Source organism: Lampris incognitus, chromosome 4 (assembly GCF_029633865.1).
Source record: "Lampris incognitus isolate fLamInc1 chromosome 4, fLamInc1.hap2, whole genome shotgun sequence".
Lineage (NCBI taxonomy): Eukaryota > Metazoa > Chordata > Actinopteri > Lampriformes > Lampridae > Lampris > Lampris incognitus.
In genome coordinates, this window is record NC_079214.1 from 70,358,798 (window position 1) to 70,384,291 (window position 25,494).

Sequence of the window (25,494 nt, forward strand, 5' to 3'; positions counted from 1 at the left end):
GGAGGGGTCGCACACATCAGGCTAACACTGCCTGACACACATTCCTCCACAAGCGTGGACAAATCCCTACACAGAGAGAAGCTGGCAGGAAAGGCTCACATTTCTGTACAATCTGAGGGACAGAGTGATGGACAGAGTGATGGACAGAGTGATGGACAGTGATAGACAGCGTGATGGACAGCGTGATGGACAGAGTGATGGACAGAAGCACCGCCCTCTGGCACACTGCCGCCTGACTCACTTTGTAAGCTCGTGGTCCGACAGCAGCTGCTTCAGGTGTCTGGACAGCAGTTTTTTCTCCATGGAGAGGCGCACCCAGGCTCTGGCTTTGCCCACATCGGTCTTGATCTCACTTATGTTCTGGATGTGCCTGTGGGTGAATGGGCAGGACAGGGGGTCAGGGGTTCTCAACCATAACACCTTACAAAACCATAAGACCTTACAAAAACCCGGTCGTAATGGAAATCAGTTATGGGATCCTTATAAAGCAACATGACAGGAGTCGCTGCTCCAGCCAGACACAGCTCTGGTATTCGCAGAGTGGCCCATGAGTCCACAGCAGCACTAGACCCAGACTATACCCAGACTCCCCAGCGTGTTAGGCGGCCGCCTGTCATCACTCCGAGCCACTATCATGCCTCCCGTGTCCAGACACATTCCCTTCCACTTCACCTGCGCCATAAACAACGTCTGAACCCTGAGCGCTCCAAAGGTCTCCCCTTACACCCAACCCTCCATACCCCCCCCGTCTCTAGTCCTAACCCCCCAACCCCATCTCTAGTCTTAACCCTCCATACCCCCATCTCTAGTCCTAACCCCCCACCCCCGTCTCTAGTCTTAACGCTCCACACCCGTCTCTAGCCTTAACCCCCCACCCCCGTCTCTCGTCTTAACCCTCCATACCCGTATCTAGTCCTAACCCTCCATACCCCCCGTCTCTAGTCCTAACCCTCCATACCCCCCGTCTCTAGTCCTAACCCTCCATACCCCCGTCTCTAGTCTTAACCCTCCATACCCCCATCTCTAGTCCTAACCCCCCACCCCCGTCTCTAGTCTTAACGCTCCACACCTGTCTCTAGCCTTAACCCCCCACCCCCGTCTCTCGTCTTAACCCTCCATACCCGTATCTAGTCCTAACCCTCCATACCCCCCGTCTCTAGTCCTAACCCTCCATACCCCCGTCTCTAGTCTTAACCCTCCATACCCCCATCTCTAGTCTTAACCCCCCATACAGTCACTCGCATGAACTGACCCACTTTCTACAACTCACTCTCTCGCTCCATAGCAAAGGAGAAAAACAAAATCAACCACACAAACTGCTGCATCCTCCACCCAACACAAACACAGTCGGTGTCCATTAACCACCTCCAGAGCGTAACAGACTGATGAGGCAAATTACAGTCTTTGTCTTTAATTTAGAATCAACTCCTACATTTCCAGTATAAACCACTATTCTCTTAGTTATCTGTGAATACTCCAGACACCTCGCTGGCTGATCCAGCCAGCAGTGGCCACGGCTGGTCCAGTGTGAGGGTTCGTCTCATGAGCGGCAGCAGGGCGGCGGTGCCGCGGCACACGGTGCAGCTGAGTGACACCGCCCTGAGCTCGCCCCTCCCCGGGTCTCAGCCGGTGCGACGAGAGGTCTGGTAACTAGGCTGGAAGTAACATGCTGACACACAGCTTCACTCCGCACCTCCTCCACTCTGCACCTCCTCCACTCGGCACGAGGAACGGCATTTCACAGGACTGAGCGCTACACTGGACACGGCAGACCAGATAACCGACTGAGGCTGCCAGTACACAACTGCTGCGTATCCAAGCATGCAGGAACGCAACCACATATGGCAGGCTTACAACACAACACATCTGCTGGGTTGTGTTGCAAGCCTGTTGTACACACCCTTCATGTATCACTCATATGACACACATCAAATGAACAAATAGACCCACACTAGGTAGAAGAAGCAACACCTACCAGACAAAAACATGGTTAAAATATTTTCAGCCACAGCATTTCGAGATAACACCTTGTAATACTTGTGTTAGTGTTGTACAGACTATAATGGTGTGAGAGTACCAGACTTTCTGTACATATCACACTTTCAGCCACACTGGGCGGCGTGAGCTCGCATCAGCGGCGGCCTCACCCAGTGCCGACTATGCAGTATCCTTGTCCACGTCTAAGTTTGTGTCTTCGTGCGAAGTTTTTTTTTCTTCTGTTCGTCAATTTTCTTCGTTTAATGGCTCGGAGAGCTGGCGCTGGATCGGCTGAGAGGGCTTACGATCCCTTTCGGAGCTGTAGGGTCCTGTCCGGAGCTGTACCTGAGACAAAACGCTGAGGCGGTCTGGCGGCGGCCTAACCTAGCGTCGACTGTGCAGTGTTTTTGTCTGCATCGTCATGTGGAGTCCGGGGAAGGTGTGTCGAGGGTGTCTGGCTGGGGGAGCTGACGTTGGATCGACTGAGGGAGCCTGGTCTGCGTTATCCGATGGGCCCAGAGACCACGGCCCTGCTAGAGCTGTGCCTGGGGAGGGAACACCGAGGGCGGTCTGGCAGGACGCGGCAGCGGGGAAGGCTAAGCTAACTGCTAGCCCATGCGGACCGGTGGTTCCGACAGTCCTCCTGGCTGGCGTCGGTTCTCTGGACGGTGATTTTTTTTTTGGATTGCGCTGCACTGGGTGGACTGTGTTGTTGACTGTTTGTGTTGCTTTGTTCTCTGTTTTTGTGTGTTTTTGGTGGTGTTTTTGGGAAATTTTGGATGTGTGTTTTTTTGTGTTGCACTGCTGTGGGCTTGGAGAAACAACATTTTGTTTCTTTGTGGATGCAAGTACATGTAAGACATGACAATAAATTGTTCCGGATTCCTGATATTTTATTCAGAAGCAACACACATTCCTGGGTGTGTAGAGAAGCGCTATATAAATGTCATGATTAGTATTATTGTTATTATTGTTATCATTACTATTCTCTGGGCTAGGATAGTACCACTGCACAGCTAAAGCACACAGCACTCATACAAGGTTATTATTCATTGATCTGCCAAAAGGGGGCAGTATGAGTCAAAGTTGCTTTGCTCTCAGTACGGCCTTCAAAGTAAATATTGAGACAGAGGACTGGTGATGTGTTCCTGAAGTAGGCGTACACATAGTTGACCAAATTAAATGCAAGCATTACCTCATGTCCTGGATCAGAGAGACTTTAAGAGGGGGCATTGCAGCGCCACCATCCGATTTGCGTCTCTCAGAGTCATGAATGAAACCTGAGGTGAGGAGACAGGCTACGGTTTAGGGCGTGACATATTCACATGGTCACCACACAACTTTCTAAACTTCACTACACTGTTCGGACAGGCAAGAAGCATTAATCTGCCGCTGTATATTCCCAGTAACTAGAGCAGTTTCCAGCGGTTACCTGGAGGTCCCAAGCCTGGTGTTGCATCCTTCTTCTCCTTGCCTTCTTGGTAGTGGAGCAGGTGGGACCATAAGGCAGATTTACCCTGAGAGAGCAAATACACATCAGATCTAATTAGGGCTGCCCCTGGTAGTGCTGATGAGAGCCTATCAGCAATGTTCTGTTAGTGTGTCTGAAGTGAAGATGTCTTTTTTCTTTGCTGACCTGTTTGACCTGCAGCCCATGGCTCCAGATTCTCTCCAGGAGGTCACAGAGGCTGGCAATGAGCGTGTTCTCCTCCACACCTGTGATACTGACCTCCCCGTGGCCCAGCTCCACCGCCTCCCGACCCATCTTCTCCACCAGCATGCGCTTGGTCTGTAAGGGGAACGTGTGCACACAAGTATGTGATCACATGTACACAGACACAAACATTTAATAGATAAACAGATGACAAATAATTCATTCCGTCTTTCTCCTTAATGCTTCTTTTTTTTGGGGGGGGGGGGTTCCCCCTTTTTCTCTCCAACCTCCTCCGACACATGTGGCGTCGCCAGCTGCTTCTTTTCACCTGACAGTGAGGAGTTTCACCAGGGGGATGTAGCATGTGGGAGGATCACACTATTCCCCCCAGTTCCCCCTCCCCCAGAACAGGCACTTCAACTGACCAGAGCAGGCGCTAGTGCAGCAACCAGGACACATACTAACATCCAGCTTCCCACCAGCAGACACTGCCAATTGTGTCTGTAGAGACGCCCGACCAAGCCGGAGGTAACATGGGGATTCAAACTGGTGATCCCTGTGTTGGTAGGCAACAGAATAGACCACTACGGTACCCGGACGCCCCTCCTTAACGCTTCTTAACATTTCTAGTAGTCTTTACATATGATCACAGGAATATGGTCCTGATGACATGCCCCCTTGCAATACTCTGTTGGTTACTATTTATTCTGGTGACCACAGAGTTTAAGCTTCAAGTTGCTCCGCATAAGACCATCTGATGTCTAACAGCTACAGTTTCTTGCAAAAGTATTCAACCCCCTTGACAGTCATCACTAATTTCTGGATTATAAAAGATACTCACACATCTGTTCCTGAACAATATTACTGTTGTGAACCCATAAGCTCTAACAGCATGTTCCCAAAGCCAAAATAAGTTGTGTCGCTGACTTTTTATGAATAAATTAAAAACTAAAATATAGTGCTTGCATAAGTATTCAACCCCCACATATCAATACTTTGTAGCGTACCCTTTTGCTGCAGTAAATATGTACAAGCTTTGCACATTCTTCTGGGGTCATTTTTGCCCATTCTTCCCGGCAGAATTTGTACAGGTCTTGCAGGTTGGTGGGATGGCACCTCTAGACTGCGATTTTCAGTCTGTGCCACAGATTTTCAATGGGGTTGAGGTCCTGACTTTGAGTTGGCCACTCCAAAACGTTCATCTTTTTTTTGCTGAGCCATGCCATTGTTGCTTTAGCCTTATGCTTAGGATCACTGTCCTGCTGGAGGGTGAACCTTCCCCCAAGCTTCAGTTTTTTTTTTTCTTCCAATATTTCCTGTATTTAGCTTCATCCATTCGTCCTTCAATTTGAACAAGGTTCCCAGTGTCTGCAGATGAAAAGCAACCCCATAGCATTATGCTCCCCCCATGTTTCACTGGGGGGGGGGGGGGTGTTAGGGCATGAGCAGTGTTAGGTTTGCACCACACATAACGCTTTGACTTTTGGCCAAGAAGCTCAACTTTCGTCTCATCTGACCACAAAACCTGTACCCACATCCTACCTGGGTCTCTCTCATGCTTGGTAGCAAACTCCAAGCATGCTTTTATATGTATAGTTTTGAGCAACGGCTTTTTTCTTGACACCCTCCCATACAGGCCAGATTTATGGCGAGCCCGTGATATGGCTGACTCATGTACATTTACTCCAGTTTCAGCCACTGACCTCTAGAACTCCTTCAGAGTGACTGCAAGATCATGTGTGGCTTTCCTCACCAGCCCACGTCTTGTTCAGACACTTAGTTTTGAGGGATGGCCTGTCCTACAAAGCATCTGGGTGATGTGATACAGCTTCCACTTTCTGACCATGGATCCAACAGTGTTCCATGGGACATCCAAACACTCAAGATTTTGTTTTGTGTCCCTTTCCTGACTTCTGCATTTTAATCACTTTGTCTCTTACTTCAGTATTACGCTGCTTTGTCTTCATTTTCTGATGGAGTTCACGCCCGGTTAATTAACTTTACACAGAGTGCTTTTATACCCATAAACGAGACTGTTACTTTAACATCTCACAGCTGCACACTAATAATGTCCAATTGTGTTTACCTGAGTTTGTTTTAGGAATAATTTGTTATTTGTGTAAACTTGGAGCTTTCAGAGCACAAGGGGTTGAATACTTATGCAAGCACTAGATCTTAGTTTTTAATTTATTAATAAAAAGTCAGCGACACAACTTATTTTGGCTTTGGGAACATGCTGTTAGAACTTATGGGTTCACAAAAATAATACTGTTCAGGAACCAATGTCTAAGTATCTTTTATAATCCAGAAATTACTGATGATTGTCAAGGGGGTTGAATACTTTTGCAAGGCACTGTAAATGTCATTTAAATTCAGGTCTTGAAATTGTGATCAATATTTAATTAGAGATCATTAAAACATGGAGTGAAACTACGAACGTGCAGACATGGAGAAGATGGCTCTACACAAACCTTGTTCCTGCACTCCTTCAGCAACCCTTCAACAAATTTCCAGTTGGTCTGAGCGATGACGGAAGGTGAGAGGTTGGACAGCTTGGGCTGCCTGATAGTCGTGCCCAGGTTTCTGGCCTCCTGGATGTACTTCTGATTCCACAAAAAGATAATGTAGTAAATGTTAGTAAATGAACTAAGATGAGAAATCCTAGCAGAAACACAGGCAGCAAAACTGATGAAATAATCAGCCCCTACATGGGTTCACAACACTATCTGAGGGCAGCTACAACACTGAGCACATACAATGGACGAGGCTAACCGCAGGGATTGGTGTCACGTCAGAGTATAAACAGAAGTGATCTCAGTGGGTTTTTTTTAATAACCTTTGAACACTTTGTTGTATCTTTTATGTACTGCCATGAAATTGAGAATATTTTTCTATGTAAGGTTGATGAGATCATAAACGAAATTCTTCAACTCTAGCTACTCCTGCAGATCCTGTCTTACCAAATTCATATCTATATAATGAGTCACTAAGGAATCACTGACTATCTTGATACTTTGACTAAGCTCGTGTCAGCTTCGAAACGAACTACTTGCCCACTTGACCCTTTACCAGCAAAACTTTTTAAAGACCTCTGGCCTTTCCTGGGACCTACAGTGCTAGACATTGTTAATTTATCACTTACTACTGGCACTGTTCCCAGCAGCAGTTTTAAGACAGCTGTGGTCAAACCTCTACTTAAGAAACCGCACCTCAATCCAGGGTCTCTTAATAACTATCGACCAGTCTCTCATCTTCCATCCATCCATCCATTATCCAAACCGCTTATCCTAATTAGAATCAAGGGATACTGGAGCCTATCCCAGCAGTTATTGGGTGGCAGGTGGGGAAACACCTTGGACAGGCTGCCAGTCCATCACAGGGCCAAGACACATTCACACCTAGGGACATTTTAGAATGGCCGATTCACCTGACCTACATGTCTTTGGACTGTGGAAGGAAACCAGAGCACCCAGAGGAAACCCACAGACATGGGGAGAACATGCAAACTCCACACAGAGGACGACCCCCAAGGTTGGACAACCCTGGGGTTTGAACCCAGGACCTTCTTGCTGTGAGGAGACCGTGCTAACCACTGTGCCGCCCAAATCTCATCTTCCATTCTTTTCTAGGGTACTAGATGGAGTTGTGTATCAACTACTTTCGATCCATATAGAAGAAAACTATCTATATGAACCTTTTCAATTGGCTTTCAGGGACTGTCACTCCACTAAACCTGCTCTGACAGAGTGTTGAATGATTTTCTACTAGCTATAAACTCTGATTCCACCTCTGTGCTTCTACTACTGAACCTCAGTGCAGCCTTTGACACCACTGGTCATTGTATACTATTAAACAGAATAAATTTTAATTTTGGTATCTGACTTAGCTCTCTCTTGGTTTAAGTCCAACTTATCTGGAAGAACACATTGTGCCTGCTATAATATTACATCGAAATTCTCTGACATTAAATATGGTGTACCTCAGGGCTCGGTTCTTGGCCCTCTAGCTTTCTCTCTTTATATTTCACCTCTTGGCCAAATTATACGCTTTCACAGAATAAATTTCCATTGCTATGCAGATGATACTCAGCTGTATGTGCCTATAAGGGCTGATGATCATACTCAAATTACTAATTTAGAGGCCTGCTTGGCTGCTGTTAAAAATTGGATGTCACTAAATTTCTTGCTTTTAAATTCGGATAAAACTGAGAGGCTGGTCATTGGCCCTGCATAGACACCAATCTGATTAAGTCAGTTACAATCGATAACTCTGTGATTTCACAAAGTGTGGCAGCCAAAAATCTTGGTGTAACATTTGATCCCAGCCTTTCCTTTAAGCACATAAAAAAAATCACCAAGACTGCCTTTTTTTTCACTTACATACCTAAATTTTGGTCTTTTCTGTCCATGGCTGATGCAGACTCTAATACATGCATTGGTTTCCTCCAGACTTGAGTACTGTAATGTTCTGTTTTCAGGTCTGCCATATGCTAGTACTAAAAGTCTTCAGATGGTTCAAAATACTGCAGCTAGAATCCTAACTAAAACTAGAACATTTGACTAGATTACACCAATTTTTGCCTCCCTTCATTGGCTTCCTATCCTTGTTAGATCATACTTCAAGGTGCTTCTGTTGAAATCCTAAAGGGGCTTGCCCCATCATACTTGTCTGATCTCCTTAAACCTTACATTCCATCTTGAGCTCTCTATTCTCAAAATACAGGGCTCCTGTGTGTACCCAAAGTTAAAAAGAAGTCAGCTGATGGCAGGGCCTTTCCCTATCAGGACCCATTCTTGTGGAATAACCTGCCTGCTGCTGTCAGACAATCACAGTCTGTTCAGTCCTTTAAATCCATACATCTTATAAATCCATACCCTGTTTCAATGTTATATCCTTTTCTCACTCAGATGTGTGACTAATGTTTTTTTCTTGTCTCTTGTATGTGAATGGTGTGATGTGAGTCTCCCCTGTGTGCATGTGTAGTCTGTCCTCCTGTCAGGTCTACATAGTGCTGGTGGTCGCATGACTCAGATTTGTTCTGGTGGCATCTGGACACTTGCTTGGCATCCTCCTCATCATATTCTTCATATATTTTATAATTCCATTATAATTCTGTTATCCTCTTTCAATGTTGTATTCTGTAAATTGTGTACACACAACATCCATTGCACATCTGTCTGTCTTGGGGAGAGAGACCCCTCCTCTGTTGCTCTCCTTGAGGTTTCTTCCCATTTTTTCCTTCCTGTTATAGGGTTGGGGTTTTTTTCCGAGGGAGTTGTTCCTTATCCGATGCGAGGGTCTAAGGATATGATGTATTGCTGTAAAGCCCACTGAGGCAAATTTGTAATTTGTGATAATTAATATTATTATGGGCTATACAAATAAACCTGACTTGACTTATTTTACACCATCAGTCACAATGACCAAGGTTGTGTTCTTATCTGCACACTACTCATATAAACTGTGACATAAAATGAGCATGGCATTTCAAATAATATATATATTTCAGTCATTTTAACAAAACTGTCTTTTCCAAACATCTTTAAAAATAAAACCATAAACTGTTCCTAAAATCTAACTGTGTGACAATTTGAGTTTAATGTAATTTCACAGAGCTGTTTGGATCAAATGACAATTTTAAGTTAGAAAGATACATAGCCAGTTAACTCACTGATAATATTCACCCCTCAGACAAATCTACGGAAACAAACAGCCTTGCTTATGCTACATGCCATTGATACAGCTTCATGATGCATAGTTAGCAATGCCTGGATCTTTGCAAGTGGGTCATTCAGATAACAGTTTGAACATTTTAGGTTTAATTGTTACCTGAATATACAGTATGAAGTGCATGCTTATTGAGTATGTAGTGTGCAGTATGCAGTATTCTAATACAGGATACTGAACGCAGCCTAATTATCCACAATAATCCTACATTGTCTTTCCACTGTATCTAAGCAGCGTTTACACTTAATTTCTCTGCTGTTATGATATTTGGAGATTTACGTGAGGTTGTTTCTGATTTTAACTGATTGTGATCCCAAATAATATTATATCCAGATTTTGGCCTTTGGACATTGAAAAGATACCCTGTTCAGCGTATCTTAAAAGTGGCATGGATTGTCAGATAAAGTGCCAGTGGAACAGGAGGGAAGTGATGACCTACTGGGGTAAAGGGGTCATGTGGTCATGAGGCAAGGTCTTAGGCTTCACCAAGAACTACCAACACATACCACATCCACAGTCACCGACTTAAGACAGGGCTTGTAGGACTGAGACAGCCAGTAGTAGTCAAGAAACAGCAGGAGCTGCAGCTCCGGAAACAGACATTCCACATGCTGAGAGTGTGTGCGTGCGAGTGACAGGAGACATGGACAGAGCAAGGAAAATCCAAAAGAAAACAAAGAGAGACAGAATTCCAAACACACAAAAGTTGAGACAGTTAAAGCATGATAAGCCAAACAGAACATAGAGGAAATAAAGATATCGCCATGACAACTACAGTCAGATGAAAAACGATATTGCTGTATGTTAAACTTCTGTGGGGACGCTCTAACCTCTCTCTGGTCGTTGTCTAAATAAAGGTGCTCAGCGTGCTGCTTCTGTCGGTCCCTCCTCCTCCACTGGGCGGGAGCACTCCTCTTGGTCCATCTACAGCACCATGAAAACACAATGATAGCTCTCAAATGGACACCACCAAGGGTTATTGCTGAAATAATCACCTGCTGTTACATTACTAAACATATTGTGTGAAAAAAAATGGTGAAATAGTAACTTGTTGCTCGTGGGCCCAGTGGACAGAACATCAGACTGCAGCCGGGGGAAGAAGCCCTGCTCGTAGCGCCCTTGACCAATCTTCATGTCTAGTAGGTGAGGGTGCAGGGCTGTATGGTCGATCTTTGACACCCTCATCTCAATGGCTTTCTCTGTGGAGGAGATGTGGAGGGGTGATGAGGCACGGAGTGGGGTGGTAAGACCCCAGCCCATTTTGCTTTGGGCCCTTGTCTGAGGAACTATTTGTCCACCTGCATCGTTAGCCTTCCTTTTTGAGGGGTTTATTTTTAGTGTCTGTTCTCCCTGAATGCTTCTGTTTGTACCCTGCAATTCCTACACATGTGAGAGTGCCATGACACCAGTGATAAGACAAGGTCTTTTGTACAGAGTCTAGTTAGGTCTAGTCTTGTCTAGTTTATATTCCAGTCTGTAGTCAAGTCCAATTTAGTTTCATCTGTTCTAGTTTACAGTCTCAAAATAATCTAGTCTAGTTTGGAGTCTAATCAATCGAGTTTTATCTATTCTATAGTCTGCTCTTTAGTCTGGTCAAGTCAAGTCAATTTTATTTGTAGCCCAATATCACAAATTATAAATCTGTCTCAGTGGGCTTTACAAAGGTTAGTCGCAGTCTTGTCTACAGTCTAGTCTCATCTATTCTAGCCTGTAGGCAACTCAATCTAGTCTTGTCTAGAGTCTAGTCAGGTCTCATCTATAGTCAAATCATAATTATTTAGCAAATCTTGTGGTGTGGAATTAAATTCTCTCAAGATCAAGAGGGCTGCAGACTACCACATGCCTCCTCCGATACATTTGGAGTCGCCAGCCGCTTCTTTTTACCTGACAGTGAGGAGTTTCACCAGGGGGACGTAGCGCGTGGGAGGATCACGCTATTCCCCCCAGTTCCCCCTCCCCCCTGAACAGGCGCCAACCAGAGGAAGCGCTAGTGCGGCAACCAGGACACATACCCACATCCAGCCTCCCACCCGCAGACACCGCCAATTGACCTTTCGCAAAGTACCGCCCCAGAACGGTGCTTGTCCAATCCTACATTAGCAACGGTTTCTATGTGAGGGAGGTCCGTCAAGCTTTCAAACGCACAGCAAAATGATGAAACGGTGTGCCTATGGGATCTGCAAATCGGATACTAGATATCTGAAAAGTTTGGAGGGGGTGTAATTTTCGTTCCCTTCCCGAAACACAGAACGCAAGAAGTGCAATGTGGGCAATAGATTTGGCAGTATAGCAGACCCCATGGCCAGCTTAATCCATCCAAAATCAACAAAAATACCTGCCTGCTCCAAGCTAAGCTTGCTACTAGTTGTTATTGATAGCTAATACAGCTAACGTGTTATTACTGTTACTTTTACCCACACAATTATTATTACCATTATTAACATATCAATGTATTACTGACTAACAAAATAACATTATTAATGTACCTGATGAATGTAACCAGCTTAGTCTGTGTCCAGAGATACCTAATTTAATGACAGCTAATGCTAGCTAGCCCACTAACATAACTTTGTTATGCTGGTCACAGGTTAGCCAGGTTCGACCTTTCATTTCAGAGCATAAAGACCCGCGGGGAGGGTGGGCTGGGATGGTCTCTGGCCAGTCTGGCCTCCTCATATCCGGCCTATTTTAAAGGTTTCTCCCCCTCTGTGAGCTCCAGGTGGGGACCGGTCGTTTGGAAAAGTCATCCCGCCCGCGGGGGCATCTCATTTGCCTTATTTTGTTGAAAATACTGGTTTTGGTCCGAAGGTAAAATTTTTTATTTTTTTTTAAATCATGGGGCGGTTCCCCGGCCCCGGGGCATGTCCCTGGCCGCCCTGCGACCCCCAGGAGCCCATACAGTACCCCCGAAAAAGCCTGGATAAAAGAGCGCTATGGGGAACCTTGGCCAAAATCAACACTACAATATGGTGATGTTGATAATGGATTATCAAAAATATACGAATAATAGCTGAAATATGTCACCTACCCTACAGTGCAAGAGCACAATTGGTCCACAATGTGTTTCAGAATTAGTTGATGGGGTTTCTTATTCTTTGATTGTGACCGGTAAGCTTTACGCTCAATTACAGTCGCACCCAGCAGCCCGGAGTCCACGCAAGTCAGTTTTACTTTTAATATTCTGAACGTATCCCGCCACCGCATACTGTAGCCCCTTCTGCCTTTCACGGGATTGTAGTGGTTATGGGGATACATACACTACCGTTCAAAAGTTTGGGATCACCCAAACAATTTTGTGTTTTCCATGAAAAGTCACACTTATTCACCACCATATGTTGTGAAATGAATAGAAAATAGAGTCAAGACATTGACAAGGTTAGAAATAATGATTTGTATTTGAAATAAGATTTTTTTTACATCAAACTTTGCTTTCGTCAAAGAATCCTCCATTTGCAGCAATTACAGCATTGCAGACCTTTGGCATTCTAGCTGTTAATTTGTTGAGGTAATCTGGAGAAATTGCACCCCACGCTTCCAGAAGCAGCTCCCACAAGTTGGATTGGTTGGATGGGCACTTCTTTGAGCAGATTGAGTTTCTGGAGCATCACATTTGTGGGGTCAATTAAACGCTCAAATGGCCAGAAAAAGAGAACTTTCATCTGAAACTTGACAGTCTATTCTTGTTCTTAGAAATGAAGGCTATTCCATGCGAGAAATTGCTAAGAAATTGAAGATTTCCTACACCGGTGTGTACTACTCCCTTCAGAGGACAGCACAAACAGGCTCTAACCAGAGTAGAAAAAGAAGTGGGAGGCCGCGTTGCACAACTGAGCAAGAAGATAAGTACATTAGAGTCTCTAGTTTGAGAAACAGACGCCTCACAGGTCCCCAACTGGCATCTTCATTAAATAGTACCTGTTAGAGCCTGTTTGTGCTGTCCTCTGAAGGGAGTAGTACACACCGGTGTAGGAAATCTTCAATTTCTTAGCAATTTCTCACATGGAATAGCCTTCATTTCTAAGAACAAGAATAGACTGTCGAGTTTCAGATGAAAGTTCTCTTTTTCTGGCCATTTTGAGCGTTTAATTGACCCCACAAATGTGATGCTCCAGAAACTCAATCTGCTCAAAGAAGTGCCCATCCAACCAATCCAACTTGTGGGAGCTGCTTCTGGAAGCGTGGGGTGCAATTTCTCCAGATTACCTCAACAAATTAACAGCTAGAATGCCAAAGGTCTGCAATGCTGTAATTGCTGCAAATGGAGGATTCTTTGACGAAAGCAAAGTTTGATGTAAAAAAAATCTTATTTCAAATACAAATCATTATTTCTAACCTTGTCAATGTCTTGACTCTATTTTCTATTCATTTCACAACATATGGTGGTGAATAAGTGTGACTTTTCATGGAAAACACGAAATTGTTTGGGTGATCCCAAACTTTTGAACGGTAGTGTAATTCCCCTTATTAAGCTAGTAGGAACGTTAGTTTACAGCTGCTGTTTTCTCGGTTCGGGTTTACAGTGGTGCACTTCCGCTGCGCGGGTTTTTGTTGTTGTTGTAATGGTGGAAGGAATAAATGGTGCACGTTGTGTAGCCGAAAGAGAAAGTTGTCACGACTCCTGCTTGAGCTCCTATACAGGATGATATTAAGGATGAATTACTCCAAAATACATCACTTATTTTCTCTGGGAATGCGCTGATTTCTTCCTTCATGTTTTGGTGTTTTCCGGCTACTTCCTGGATAGTTCTGAAATGTTTGAAGGGCATAGCAACAGTAACTAAGGGGGGCAGGACTTTGCAAAAGGTCAATTGTGTCTGTAGGGCCGCCTGACCAAGCCGGTGGGGACATGGGGATTCGAACCAGCATTCCTCATGTTGGTAGACAATGGAACAGATCGCTATGCTACCCGGATGCCTCAGATAGTGTTTTCAAGTGTCTACTACTACTACTTTCGGCTGCTCCTAGTGTTTTCAAGTGTCTAAAGAATTAAATATCAGAGATATATATATAGCAGTCGCATTGCACAAGCCCAGGGAAGTCCTAAAGAAAAACAACACTACATTACATAAAGGGTCAAATTGTCTTAATCTGTGCTGGATAACATTTTGAAGGTAATTTAACCAAACCTGAGGAAATATTCTGGCAATGTTGTATTTTAGTCTCATGACACCGTTATTCTAAACTCACACAGTCTGTCTCTTCATTACTGCTGGAAAATAATATTCCCTCAGAACTGCTGACTTGACAACCGAGGGAGGTCATGACAGGTGCTTGGCTGCTCATGAACAGCCAAAGTTCTCAAAATAGATATAAGATGTATGCTTGATTTTCTTACACGTAATTTTGTTGGTAGCTGGTGAGTACATTGCTACATTTACCAGTAAACAGGAAATCATGCCATAGTAATGCAGGTAAGTCAGACCGAGATAGCAGATACCTGACTCAGTTATAAGCATTCAATGCCACAAACGAGGTGTTAAATTTAACCTTTTACTAATCCATTCATCCCTATGCTCTGAGTTATCACACCGCCACCATCAGGGACCTGTACAAATAATCACTATTATTAAGAGACTGATGCTCTCCAAGGTTAGTGCCAATTGACATGTGTGCAATGCTTACAGGATCTTGCAAAGGAATCTGGACAAACCAAAGGTGGAACAAATTTGCTTTGGTTCTGTATCAATCCTTATATCAATGTGTTTGTGAGATAAAGACTGTTGTACAAATCGAAAGGAAACTATTCTGCAAGAGTTGTTTACATTATGCTTTGTAACCACATTCAGACTTGTGGCCACAGGAAGTTTAACAAGAACAAATGATTTCTAAGGTAGGCCATGTGGTTCTCTAGCTCAAAGGTATGTGCTCTTGGAGCAACAAAATTGAATTTTTCAAATTGCTTTTTAAGAGGGTTGCCTGAAAACAAAAACAGTCAATGAGGTGAGAAGATTTAGAAGGTAGTCAATTGCTCCGATAAATATAACACCATCTGATTCATTTATACTTTATCATTTCTGGACAATTCTGTGGAAAAACAATCTTTCCCTCTGACTTACCTGACTCTTCAATATTAGTGCATTTCTGGTACATGGAGGTGCGCAGAGTGGGTGTGCGGACATTCAGCATGCGAATCTTGTCCACACGGGTGTCAAACACCCTCATTGTGTGCTCCTTCTCCTCATCGTCGTGGCAGAGGATCTTACTGTCAATGAAAGAAGCAAACATCTGTGTCTCCAGGAACCGGGACAGGAACGGCAGGTAAGGCTCCGGCTGATCAGAGAGGAAGGAGGCCTGCAAGGGACCAAAATCAACCCAATGACAAACAAGCAAAATGACAGACAGAAAGAAAGAACTAGAGGAGTGCACTCTAGTGCAGGTCTTCGCCAGGTGAACATATCTCCCATTCTCTAGTGTTTGAACTTGACACAAACCCTTTTTTCTCCTACCAGGAGAAGGTTAAATACACGCACAGACAGAAAAAACTGTTTTTCCTGCCATTATAAGACTTCTGTGCAGCACCCAAGTCAATTGAATGAGAAATATGGAGAAATTTTTTTTAATATGCAGCACTCAAGCTAATAAATCTACCAATTAAAAATGTTTTGCCTGTCAGTCTGTGGACGTGCAGCCTCCTTGACGGACCCTCGCATGCAAGTGACCAAGACATGACATGACGGAGATCAGCTATCATAGTTTCAAAGATCTTATTAAAAGACTTGAGATGTGTTTAACTGCCGCGGTTGTCATGAGATGAAATGAATCAAGGTGAATGGCTGCTCTGCTGATGGACTTTCATTCGTAGAACAACAAAGAAAACATAGCTCAGCCATGTTCTATCGTAGCTGCTGACCGGCTGTGACTGTGATTAATCCTACTCTGGAAATAGTGGAGTTTAACATGGGAGAGTATGGCACTTCCGCGTGGCGATGAGGTGAATAAGCTTCATTACTTTTGGCTCCTCCAGTGTTCCTCCAGTTCTCCTGTGCTGAGATCAGCAGTGAGCGGTTTGCTGTTGTGAAATACGATCGACTTCTCGTTTACTTTCAAGACTCATACCGGAATACATCATGTTTTGGTTATGACACCACCGCTGCCCGATCTGACTCAACCATAGTGAGAGTCGCGCACGCGCACAGTTGACTCAGAGAGGCCAGCGACGAAAGCAGCGTTGGTCGAGCAAGCTGGAGCGTGAATGAAGAGAGGGAGTGGCGATAGCGAGAACAAACGTCTTTAATCACCACAACCATGCCAGTTCTTCATCATACAGTCATAAGTGTGAGCAAAAATGAATTAGGCTGATAGGTCCAGTAGTTTATGAGATTAATCACGGACACGGACACACACACACACACACACACACACACACACACACACACACACACACACAAACGCAACAAAACACACACACAGTCATGTTTCACTATCCTTGTGCGGACCCCTCATTGACTACATTCATTTCGTAGCCCTTAACCCTAACGTTACCCACGCAAACTACATGCCTAACCCTAACCCTTACCCTACCCTAACCCTTACCCTAACCTTAACCTAACCCTTAACCTAACCTAACCCAACCCTTACCCTAACCTTAACCTAACCCTAACCCTTACCTAACCCTAACCCTTACCTTACCCTAACCTTAACCTAACCCTTACCTTAACCTTAACCTAATTCTAACCGTAACCCTAAAACCAACTCCTAACCCTAAAATAGACCCTTTCCCTTGTGCGGACCGGACCTTTCAGAGGTCCGCACAAGGTACATCCTGTCAGGTTTAGCCATCCTTGTGTGGACATTTGGTCCGCACAAGGATAGCTAAACATGTACACGTGTGCGCACACACACACATACAACGCACGCACTTACACGCACGCACGCACTTACACGCACGTGTGTGTGTGGCGGACATAAAAACAAATCATTAGAGAGGAATATGTAGGTTGCATCATTGCATCAATTAGTCTGAGCTTCAGAATTTATTGTTGTGTTTTATGGAAAAACAGGACGCTATTCAATTACACTCTGATATACGTGCACCATCAAGTATCTGATCTCACCTTATCAAAGTTCTGCATCTGGTCTCGATTGCTGAACCAGGACTCCTTGTCCTGGCTTGGCTGGATGACAAACACCTCGTAGTCTGCAAACATCTGCGTGAAGCGGTTGGCAAAGACCTCCCGTACCTGGATGTTGAGGTGATGCATCTTCAGCTCCTCTTCATCACACTGCACCCGCCCGTCCTTATTACTACTGGCATCCTCTCGCACATCAAGCTAAAATGCACCCGCACGCACGCACACACACACACACACACACACACACACACACACACACACACACACACACACACACACACACACACACACACGCATGCACAAACATACAAACGGTAAGAAAACAGGGTAACACTGTCTATGAAGCTTGCACCTATAACGCCCTATAAGCATCTGTTGCATCTATAACGCCTATACTTTCCTATAATGTGTATTACAATGACTAACGGCTATGAGAACAGAGATGTATTCATGAAAATAAAGAGTTCAGGGGTCTTCCCTCCTCCACATAAAGTCTTCTGTTGCCACAGGCTGCTGAAAGAGCAGACAGGTTGTGGTAGAGAAAGTATCTTCATTTTTATGACCAACACACATTCCTCATGTAGATCCCTTACCTGGCGAATGTTGGTGAGTAGCAAGAGTGAAGTTGTGTTTTATGGGGGACAGTTGTGTGAACGTAAGTTTCAACATGGGTTTACTGTGTTCTTACTGAGTTATTGCCTGTCAGCCTGTCTGCATAAGTCTGGTGATTACAGTGTTTGGTTGATATCTTAGTGTCAGCCACTTGGTGGTGCTGTTCAGAACACAGGTGGTTTGGTGGAATAGAAAATGGGTAGAAAAGGAGGGGGAGGGTGTAACAAGCTGTGGTTACATATTAGCCGCGTTAGCCGAATTAGCTTAGTACTAGCTAGGCTGCACCAGGATAGCTTAGCATAGAGTCATTCAGACGAAGTCAGTAGTAGGATTTCGCACTTGTGTCACTTAAATAGCCTAGACTTGCCACCATACAATGCCTGGTTACGACGGCACTATGATCTCTCAACACACATGTACACTGATACACAGTTGTACACGAACCGAGCTGTTACCAAAGAGAGACCAGTTACTGTTGTACAATAGACAGGTAGACTGGGAGTGACGCTGGCTCCAGTGATGAATCACAGTATATACATGAAGCTCCACCCAGGGACCAAATATGGTACTACAACCAAAATACTGTCCCAAAACACAGTAGGTATATTTCTGACTGTTACAAGGGGCAGTGTTGAGGGGAGATGGAAAAAAGTAGTGTGACGACTTGACTGAGCTGTGTTCGTACTCGCTTCTCCTGGATCACCACCTTGCCATGATGGAGAAGCTTGGGTGTACCAATGAGCCCCAGAGCTATGCTGTCCGGAGCTTGGCTCCTGGTAGGGTCACCCAAGGTGGAGAGGTCAAGACGAAGCGCAATCCAACAAAGACCTCAACGATGGAAGTGGTGGAAGATGTCTCCAGGTCACAACGGCAGTAAAGGTGGATGAAGACTACAACAGAGGGCGGTCCCCAATCGTCTCGGTTCTCCATGCCATTGGACTGTGGCCAGCCCCTGCCAAGGACAGTGTGGTGGCTGCAGGCACATCAGCCACGCCATGTAAAACACTGTAATGCACAGGTGTCCTAAAGGACAGTCATACTCAACCCCGAGTGACCGCCAATGATGATGACGATGTTCATACTCTTCGATGTTGAACCCTACTCTTGTTCAAAAGCCAGATTTCTGCAAGTTTATTAGGGACCATATTCTGTGAGACAAACTGTGCCTCTTCTCCCAATAGTTTTATATTATGGGACATGCTAAAAGACTATTTAAGGGGACAAATAATCTTCTATACAAAAGGTATTATAAAAAAAAAGAAATACATGGCAGAAATAGAAGAACTGCGAGCAGAAATTTTGAAATTGGAAAACGAGTTCCAACAGTCTGGGTTCAAGGAATTATACAAATTACTGGTAACAAAAAGCTCACATACAATACAACACACTTATTAAAGAAAGAAGCTGTTTTTGAGCCTGGTAGTGCGGGCTCTGAGGCTCCTGTAGCGCCTCCCAGAGCACAGGGGGGAGAACAGTCCATGGCTGGGGTGGGTGGGCTCTCTGCTGATGCTCAGACCCCTTCGAAGGCAGCGTTTGTGATAAATGTCTTTTATGACTGGGAGCTGGGTACCGGTGATATGCTGGGCCGCCTTGACGACCCGCTGCAGAGCTTTCTGGTCTACTGAGGTGCAGTTGCCGTACCACACTGAGATGCAGATGGTCAGGATGCTCTCTATGGTGCAGTGGTAGAAGTTGGTGAGAATTTTGGGGGGTAGACGGGCGCTCCTCAGCCTCCTCAGGAAAAGCAAGCATCGTTGCACCTTTTTCACAAGGGCCTGGGTGTTTAATGTCCACGAAATGTCCTTGCTGATGTGGACTCCAAGGAATTTAAAGCTGGAGACACGCTCCACCTCCACCCTATTGATGTGTATGGGGGAGTGGCTGCAGCTCCTGGACCTCCTGAAGTCCACAATCAGCTCCTTTGTCTTCTGCAAATTGAGGATCAGATTGTTGGTAGTACACCATGACGTGAGGTGTTGAATCTCGTCCCTGTAGGTCGTCTCGTCATTGTTGGAGATGTAACCAATGACTGTGGTGTCATCTGCAAACTTAACTATAACATTTGAAGGGTGAGTTGGCAGGCAGTCGTGGGTAAAGAGGGAGAAAAGGAGGGGGCTCCACTTTTCCTGTGTTTTCCCCTTCTTTCTCAGGTACCCCATTTAAACGCAAGTCCCATCACCTTTTGTAGCGGGTATTCTCAACACACACTTCTTTTAGTGCTTCATTCTCTGTTCTCAGAGTGGCTATTTGCTAACTTAGGGATGAAATATCTGTCATTATTTCTGTCACTGAGACAGAGAGTTGGTCAATAGATGTATTTAGCTTCACTATGGCCCAATGACTGCTGGGATAGGCTCCAGTATCCCGCAACCCTGAGAGCAGGATACGCGGTTTTAATGGATGGATGGATGGTTGGCATGAGCATTTTCCTTCATCTGCCACTCAGTTTCTTAGCTTATCAGACTGGTCATCAAACTTACAGTTCAGTGTTTGAATGGCACTGAGAATTTCTTTGTTGGATATTTCCACTTGTACTTCCTCATCATTCTTCACCCTCTTTGGGTGTGGGCTTTTGGTAGGAATTTGTCCTGGCATTGAGTCTGATCCATGTCCTGGAGAATCCGAGACCGCTGTCTCCTCCACAGCTTCACCGCTGCAATTCCATCCGTCCATTATCCAAACTGCTTATCCTTGCCCAGGGTCGGGATGCTGGAGCCTATCCCAGCAGTCACTGGGCGGCGGGCGGGGAGACACCCTGGACAGGCCGCCAGGCCATCACAGGGCTTATTGAAGAATAACCACTCAGCTTTATAATGCTACAGCTACAAACATGTAGTACTCTCCATAAGGAAACAAAAAGGGTGGGCGAAGGGTTTCAGACTAATGCACAATCCAAAATGGACGAACGATGTGACGACGGGGAACTTGCTACACTGATGGTAAGGTGCTATACGAATAACCTGGTAGGAATAACCTGGGCTCGCCTTGCCTCCAGTGAAACCACCATAATACACGACTCGTTCACCAGAAGACCGATTAAAAGTAAAGAAACATGAGACTGAAGAACAGCACCCCCTGGGAACTACATGAGAAGAAATACATTATTCTCTTTAAGACCCACAACTCCACATCAGAAAGCCCCGCCCTCCTTACATATGCATAAAACCAATTACCATAAAAACCATAAAACAAATTCAACATGGAATAAGATACAGCCAGACCAAATACACGTGAGACCAAAGTGACACACAAACCCGTTGGAGTAGATACTACGCTTTATAACTCGCTAATTACACGCACACATTTCACCCTGTGTAGCTGGCGGCAAGCATCATCGTGGTCAGTTTAGGCGCCGATGGCCTGACCAGGCGGGCGGAGGGAGGACTGTCCTGCTCTTTACTCTCTGGCGGTTTCACTGCAGCGAGGACACTTCTTTTGTAAGGGTGTGTGTGTGTGTGTGTGTGTGTGTGTAAGAGTGAAGTTGTGTAGCATGAGCAAACATTGTGTAAAGGTAAGTTTAAACACTTTTGTACTGTGTTCTTATTGAATTACCACCTGTCATCTTGTCTGCACTTGTTTGTGTGCCTGATGTTGTGTTCACCATTTTCTAAGCACACAGAATCAACCAGAGAAAGTGATTTTACTTATTTCTACTTTTTACTGTTTACTTCTCAACATTCTGCGACAACCTGCTCTGAATGTCGGCACGTATATATCAGCATGTTAACGTTCAACTACGCCCTGTTAAAGGGTTTGTTTTAGGGAGGTGTTCCTTATCCGATGTGAGGGTCTAAGGACAGGATGTTGTGTTGCTGTAAAGCCCCTTGAGGCAGAGCTGTAATGTGTGATATTGGGCTAAACAAATAAAACTGACTTGACTTGACATTGTGGAATAAAAGAAAGGTTTGTTTTACAGCAGAAACCAAAGATAAAGTGTGATTCGTCAGCCCTTCACCGGACACATCTCATTCTGCTGTGTGTCTGCTGTGTGTGTCTGACGCACCTTCTCCAGACTGACACCTGTCCTCTTGACTAGAGCCTGCAGCCTGGCGATGGTTTCATTCTCCCTCAGCAGGTAGGAGTTGAGCGGCGAGCCGGCGAGGTTGCCGTTACGCTTGTCAGAGACCATGTCAGCAGAGCGGAAGCCCCTGTATTTGGCCTGGATCTCACTGGAGTGAAGGGTCCCCTCTGGACTCACGCCGAAGGACATGAGCACCTCCGAAATCTCCTGAACGAACTCTAGCTTGTTGGGGAACTGGGGCAGGTCCTCTGGCAGCTCGATGAAATGGTTGTCGATGTCCACGAAACACAAGTTGGCCTGAGGTAAGACACAACAACACCATGAAACTGCAACATGGCTGTGATGCTGGCAGAGTTTAACACTGCTGGGAGGTCTACACTTCCTACTAGCCCCTCTCCAATTCATATTACCACTGCTACTACATCCACACCAACATATTACCACTGCTACTACATCCATACCAACATATTACCACTGCTACTACATCCATACCAACATATTACCACTGCTACTACATCCACACCAACATATTACCACTGCTACTACATCCACACCAACATATTACCACTTCTACTACATCCACACCAACATATTACCACTGCTACTACATCCATACCAACATATTACCACTGCTACTACATCCATACCAACATATTACCACTGCTACTACATCCACACCAACATATCACCACTGCTACTACATCCACACCAACATATCACCACTTCTACTACATCCACACCAACATATTACCACTGCTACTACATCCACACCAACATAATACCACTTCTACTACATCCACACCAACATATTACCACTGCTGCTACATCCACACCAACATATTACCACTTCTACTACATCCACACCAACATATTACCACTTCTACTACATCCACACCAACATAATACCACTGCTGCTACATCCACACCAACATATTACCACTTCTACTACATCCACACCAACATATTACCACTGCTACTACATCCACACCAACATATTACCACTGCTACTACATCCACACCAACATATCACCACTGCTACTACATCCACACCAACATATCACCACTGCTACTACATCCACACCAACATATCACCACTGCTACTACATCCACACCAACATATCACCACTGCTACTACATCCACGACAACATATTACCACTGCTACTACATCCACACCAACATATTACCACTGCTACTACATCCACACCAACATATCACCACTGCTACTACATCCACACCAACATATCACCACTGCTACTACATCCACACCAACATATCACCACTGCTACTACATCCACACCAACATATTACCACTGCTACTACATCCACACCAACATATTACCACTGCTACTACATCCACACCAACATATTACCACTTCTACTACATCCACACCAACATATTACCACTGCTACTACATCCACACCAACATATTACCACTGCTACTACATCCACACCAACATATTACCACTTCTACTACATCCACACCAACATATTACCACTGCTGCTACATCCACACCAACATATCACCACTGCTACTACATCCACACCAACATATTACCACTTCTACTACATCCACACCAACATATTACCACTTATACTACATCCACACCAACATATTACCACTGCTACTACATCCACACCAACATATCACCACTGCTACTACATCCACACCAACATATTACCACTTCTACTACATCCACACCAACATATTACCACTGCTACTACATCCACACCAACATATTACCACTGCTACTACATCCACACCAACATAATACCACTTCTACTACATCCACACCAACATATTACCACTGCTGCTACATCCACACCAACATATTACCACTGCTACTACATCCACACCAACATATCACCACTGCTACTACATCCACACCAACATATCACCACTTCTACTACATCCACACCAACATATTACCACTGATACTACATCCACACCAACATAATACCACTTCTACTACATCCACACCAACATATTACCACTGCTGCTACATCCACACCAACATATTACCACTTCTACTACATCCACACCAACATATTACCACTTCTACTACATCCACACCAACATAATACCACTGCTGCTACATCCACACCAACATATTACCACTTCTACTACATCCACACCAACATATTACCACTGCTACTACATCCACACCAACATATTACCACTGCTACTACATCCACACCAACATATCACCACTGCTACTACATCCACACCAACATATCACCACTGCTACTACATCCACACCAACATATCACCACTGCTACTACATCCACACCAACATATCACCACTGCTACTACATCCACGACAACATATTACCACTGCTACTACATCCACACCAACATATTACCACTGCTACTACATCCACACCAACATATTACCACTGCTACTACATCCACACCAACATATCACCACTGCTACTACATCCACACCAACATATCACCACTGCTACTACATCCACACCAACATATTACCACTGCTACTACATCCACACCAACATATTACCACTGCTACTACATCCACACCAACATATTACCACTTCTACTACATCCACACCAACATATTACCACTGCTACTACATCCACACCAACATATTACCACTGCTACTACATCCACACCAACATATTACCACTTCTACTACATCCACACCAACATATTACCACTGCTGCTACATCCACACCAACATATCACCACTGCTACTACATCCACACCAACATATTACCACTTCTACTACATCCACACCAACATATTACCACTTATACTACATCCACACCAACATATTACCACTGCTACTACATCCACACCAACATATCACCACTGCTACTACATCCACACCAACATATTACCACTTCTACTACATCCACACCAACATATTACCACTGCTACTACATCCACACCAACATATCACCACTGCTACTACATCCACACCAACATATCACCACTGCTACTACATCCACGACAACATATTACCACTGCTACTACATCCACACCAACATATTACCACTGCTACTACATCCACACCAACATATTACCACTGCTACTACATCCACACCAACATATCACCACTGCTACTACATCCACACCAACATATCACCACTGCTACTACATCCACACCAACATATTACCACTGCTACTACATCCACACCAACATATTACCACTGCTACTACATCCACACCAACATATTACCACTGCTACTACATCCACACCAACATATTACCACTTCTACTACATCCACACCAACATATTACCACTGCTACTACATCCACACCAACATAATACCACTTCTACTACATCCACACCAACATATTACCACTGCTACTACATCCACACCAACATATTACCACTGCTACTACATCCACACCAACATATTACCACTTCTACTACATCCACACCAACATATTACCACTGCTGCTACAT

General features: G+C 44.7%; 1 protein-coding gene across 2 annotated transcripts in view; it reads right to left on the bottom strand.

The window, feature by feature from the left end:
* dennd5a (DENN/MADD domain containing 5A) overlaps positions 1 to 25,494 on the bottom strand; it is a 99,455-nt gene that overhangs the window by 11,027 nt on the left and 62,934 nt on the right. For both annotated transcript variants that reach the window (XM_056278161.1, XM_056278160.1), the window contains 10 exons: positions 22,046 to 22,360; positions 17,413 to 17,628; positions 15,415 to 15,649; positions 10,407 to 10,557; positions 10,189 to 10,282; positions 6,103 to 6,234; positions 3,614 to 3,766; positions 3,410 to 3,494; positions 3,173 to 3,257; positions 242 to 370 (listed from right to left, as the gene is read on the bottom strand). In XM_056278161.1, coding sequence (XP_056134136.1) covers positions 242 to 370; positions 3,173 to 3,257; positions 3,410 to 3,494; positions 3,614 to 3,766; positions 6,103 to 6,234; positions 10,189 to 10,282; positions 10,407 to 10,557; positions 15,415 to 15,649; positions 17,413 to 17,628; positions 22,046 to 22,360 — 1,595 coding nt within the window. The remainder of the gene's footprint in view (positions 1 to 241; positions 371 to 3,172; positions 3,258 to 3,409; positions 3,495 to 3,613; positions 3,767 to 6,102; positions 6,235 to 10,188; positions 10,283 to 10,406; positions 10,558 to 15,414; positions 15,650 to 17,412; positions 17,629 to 22,045; positions 22,361 to 25,494) is intronic.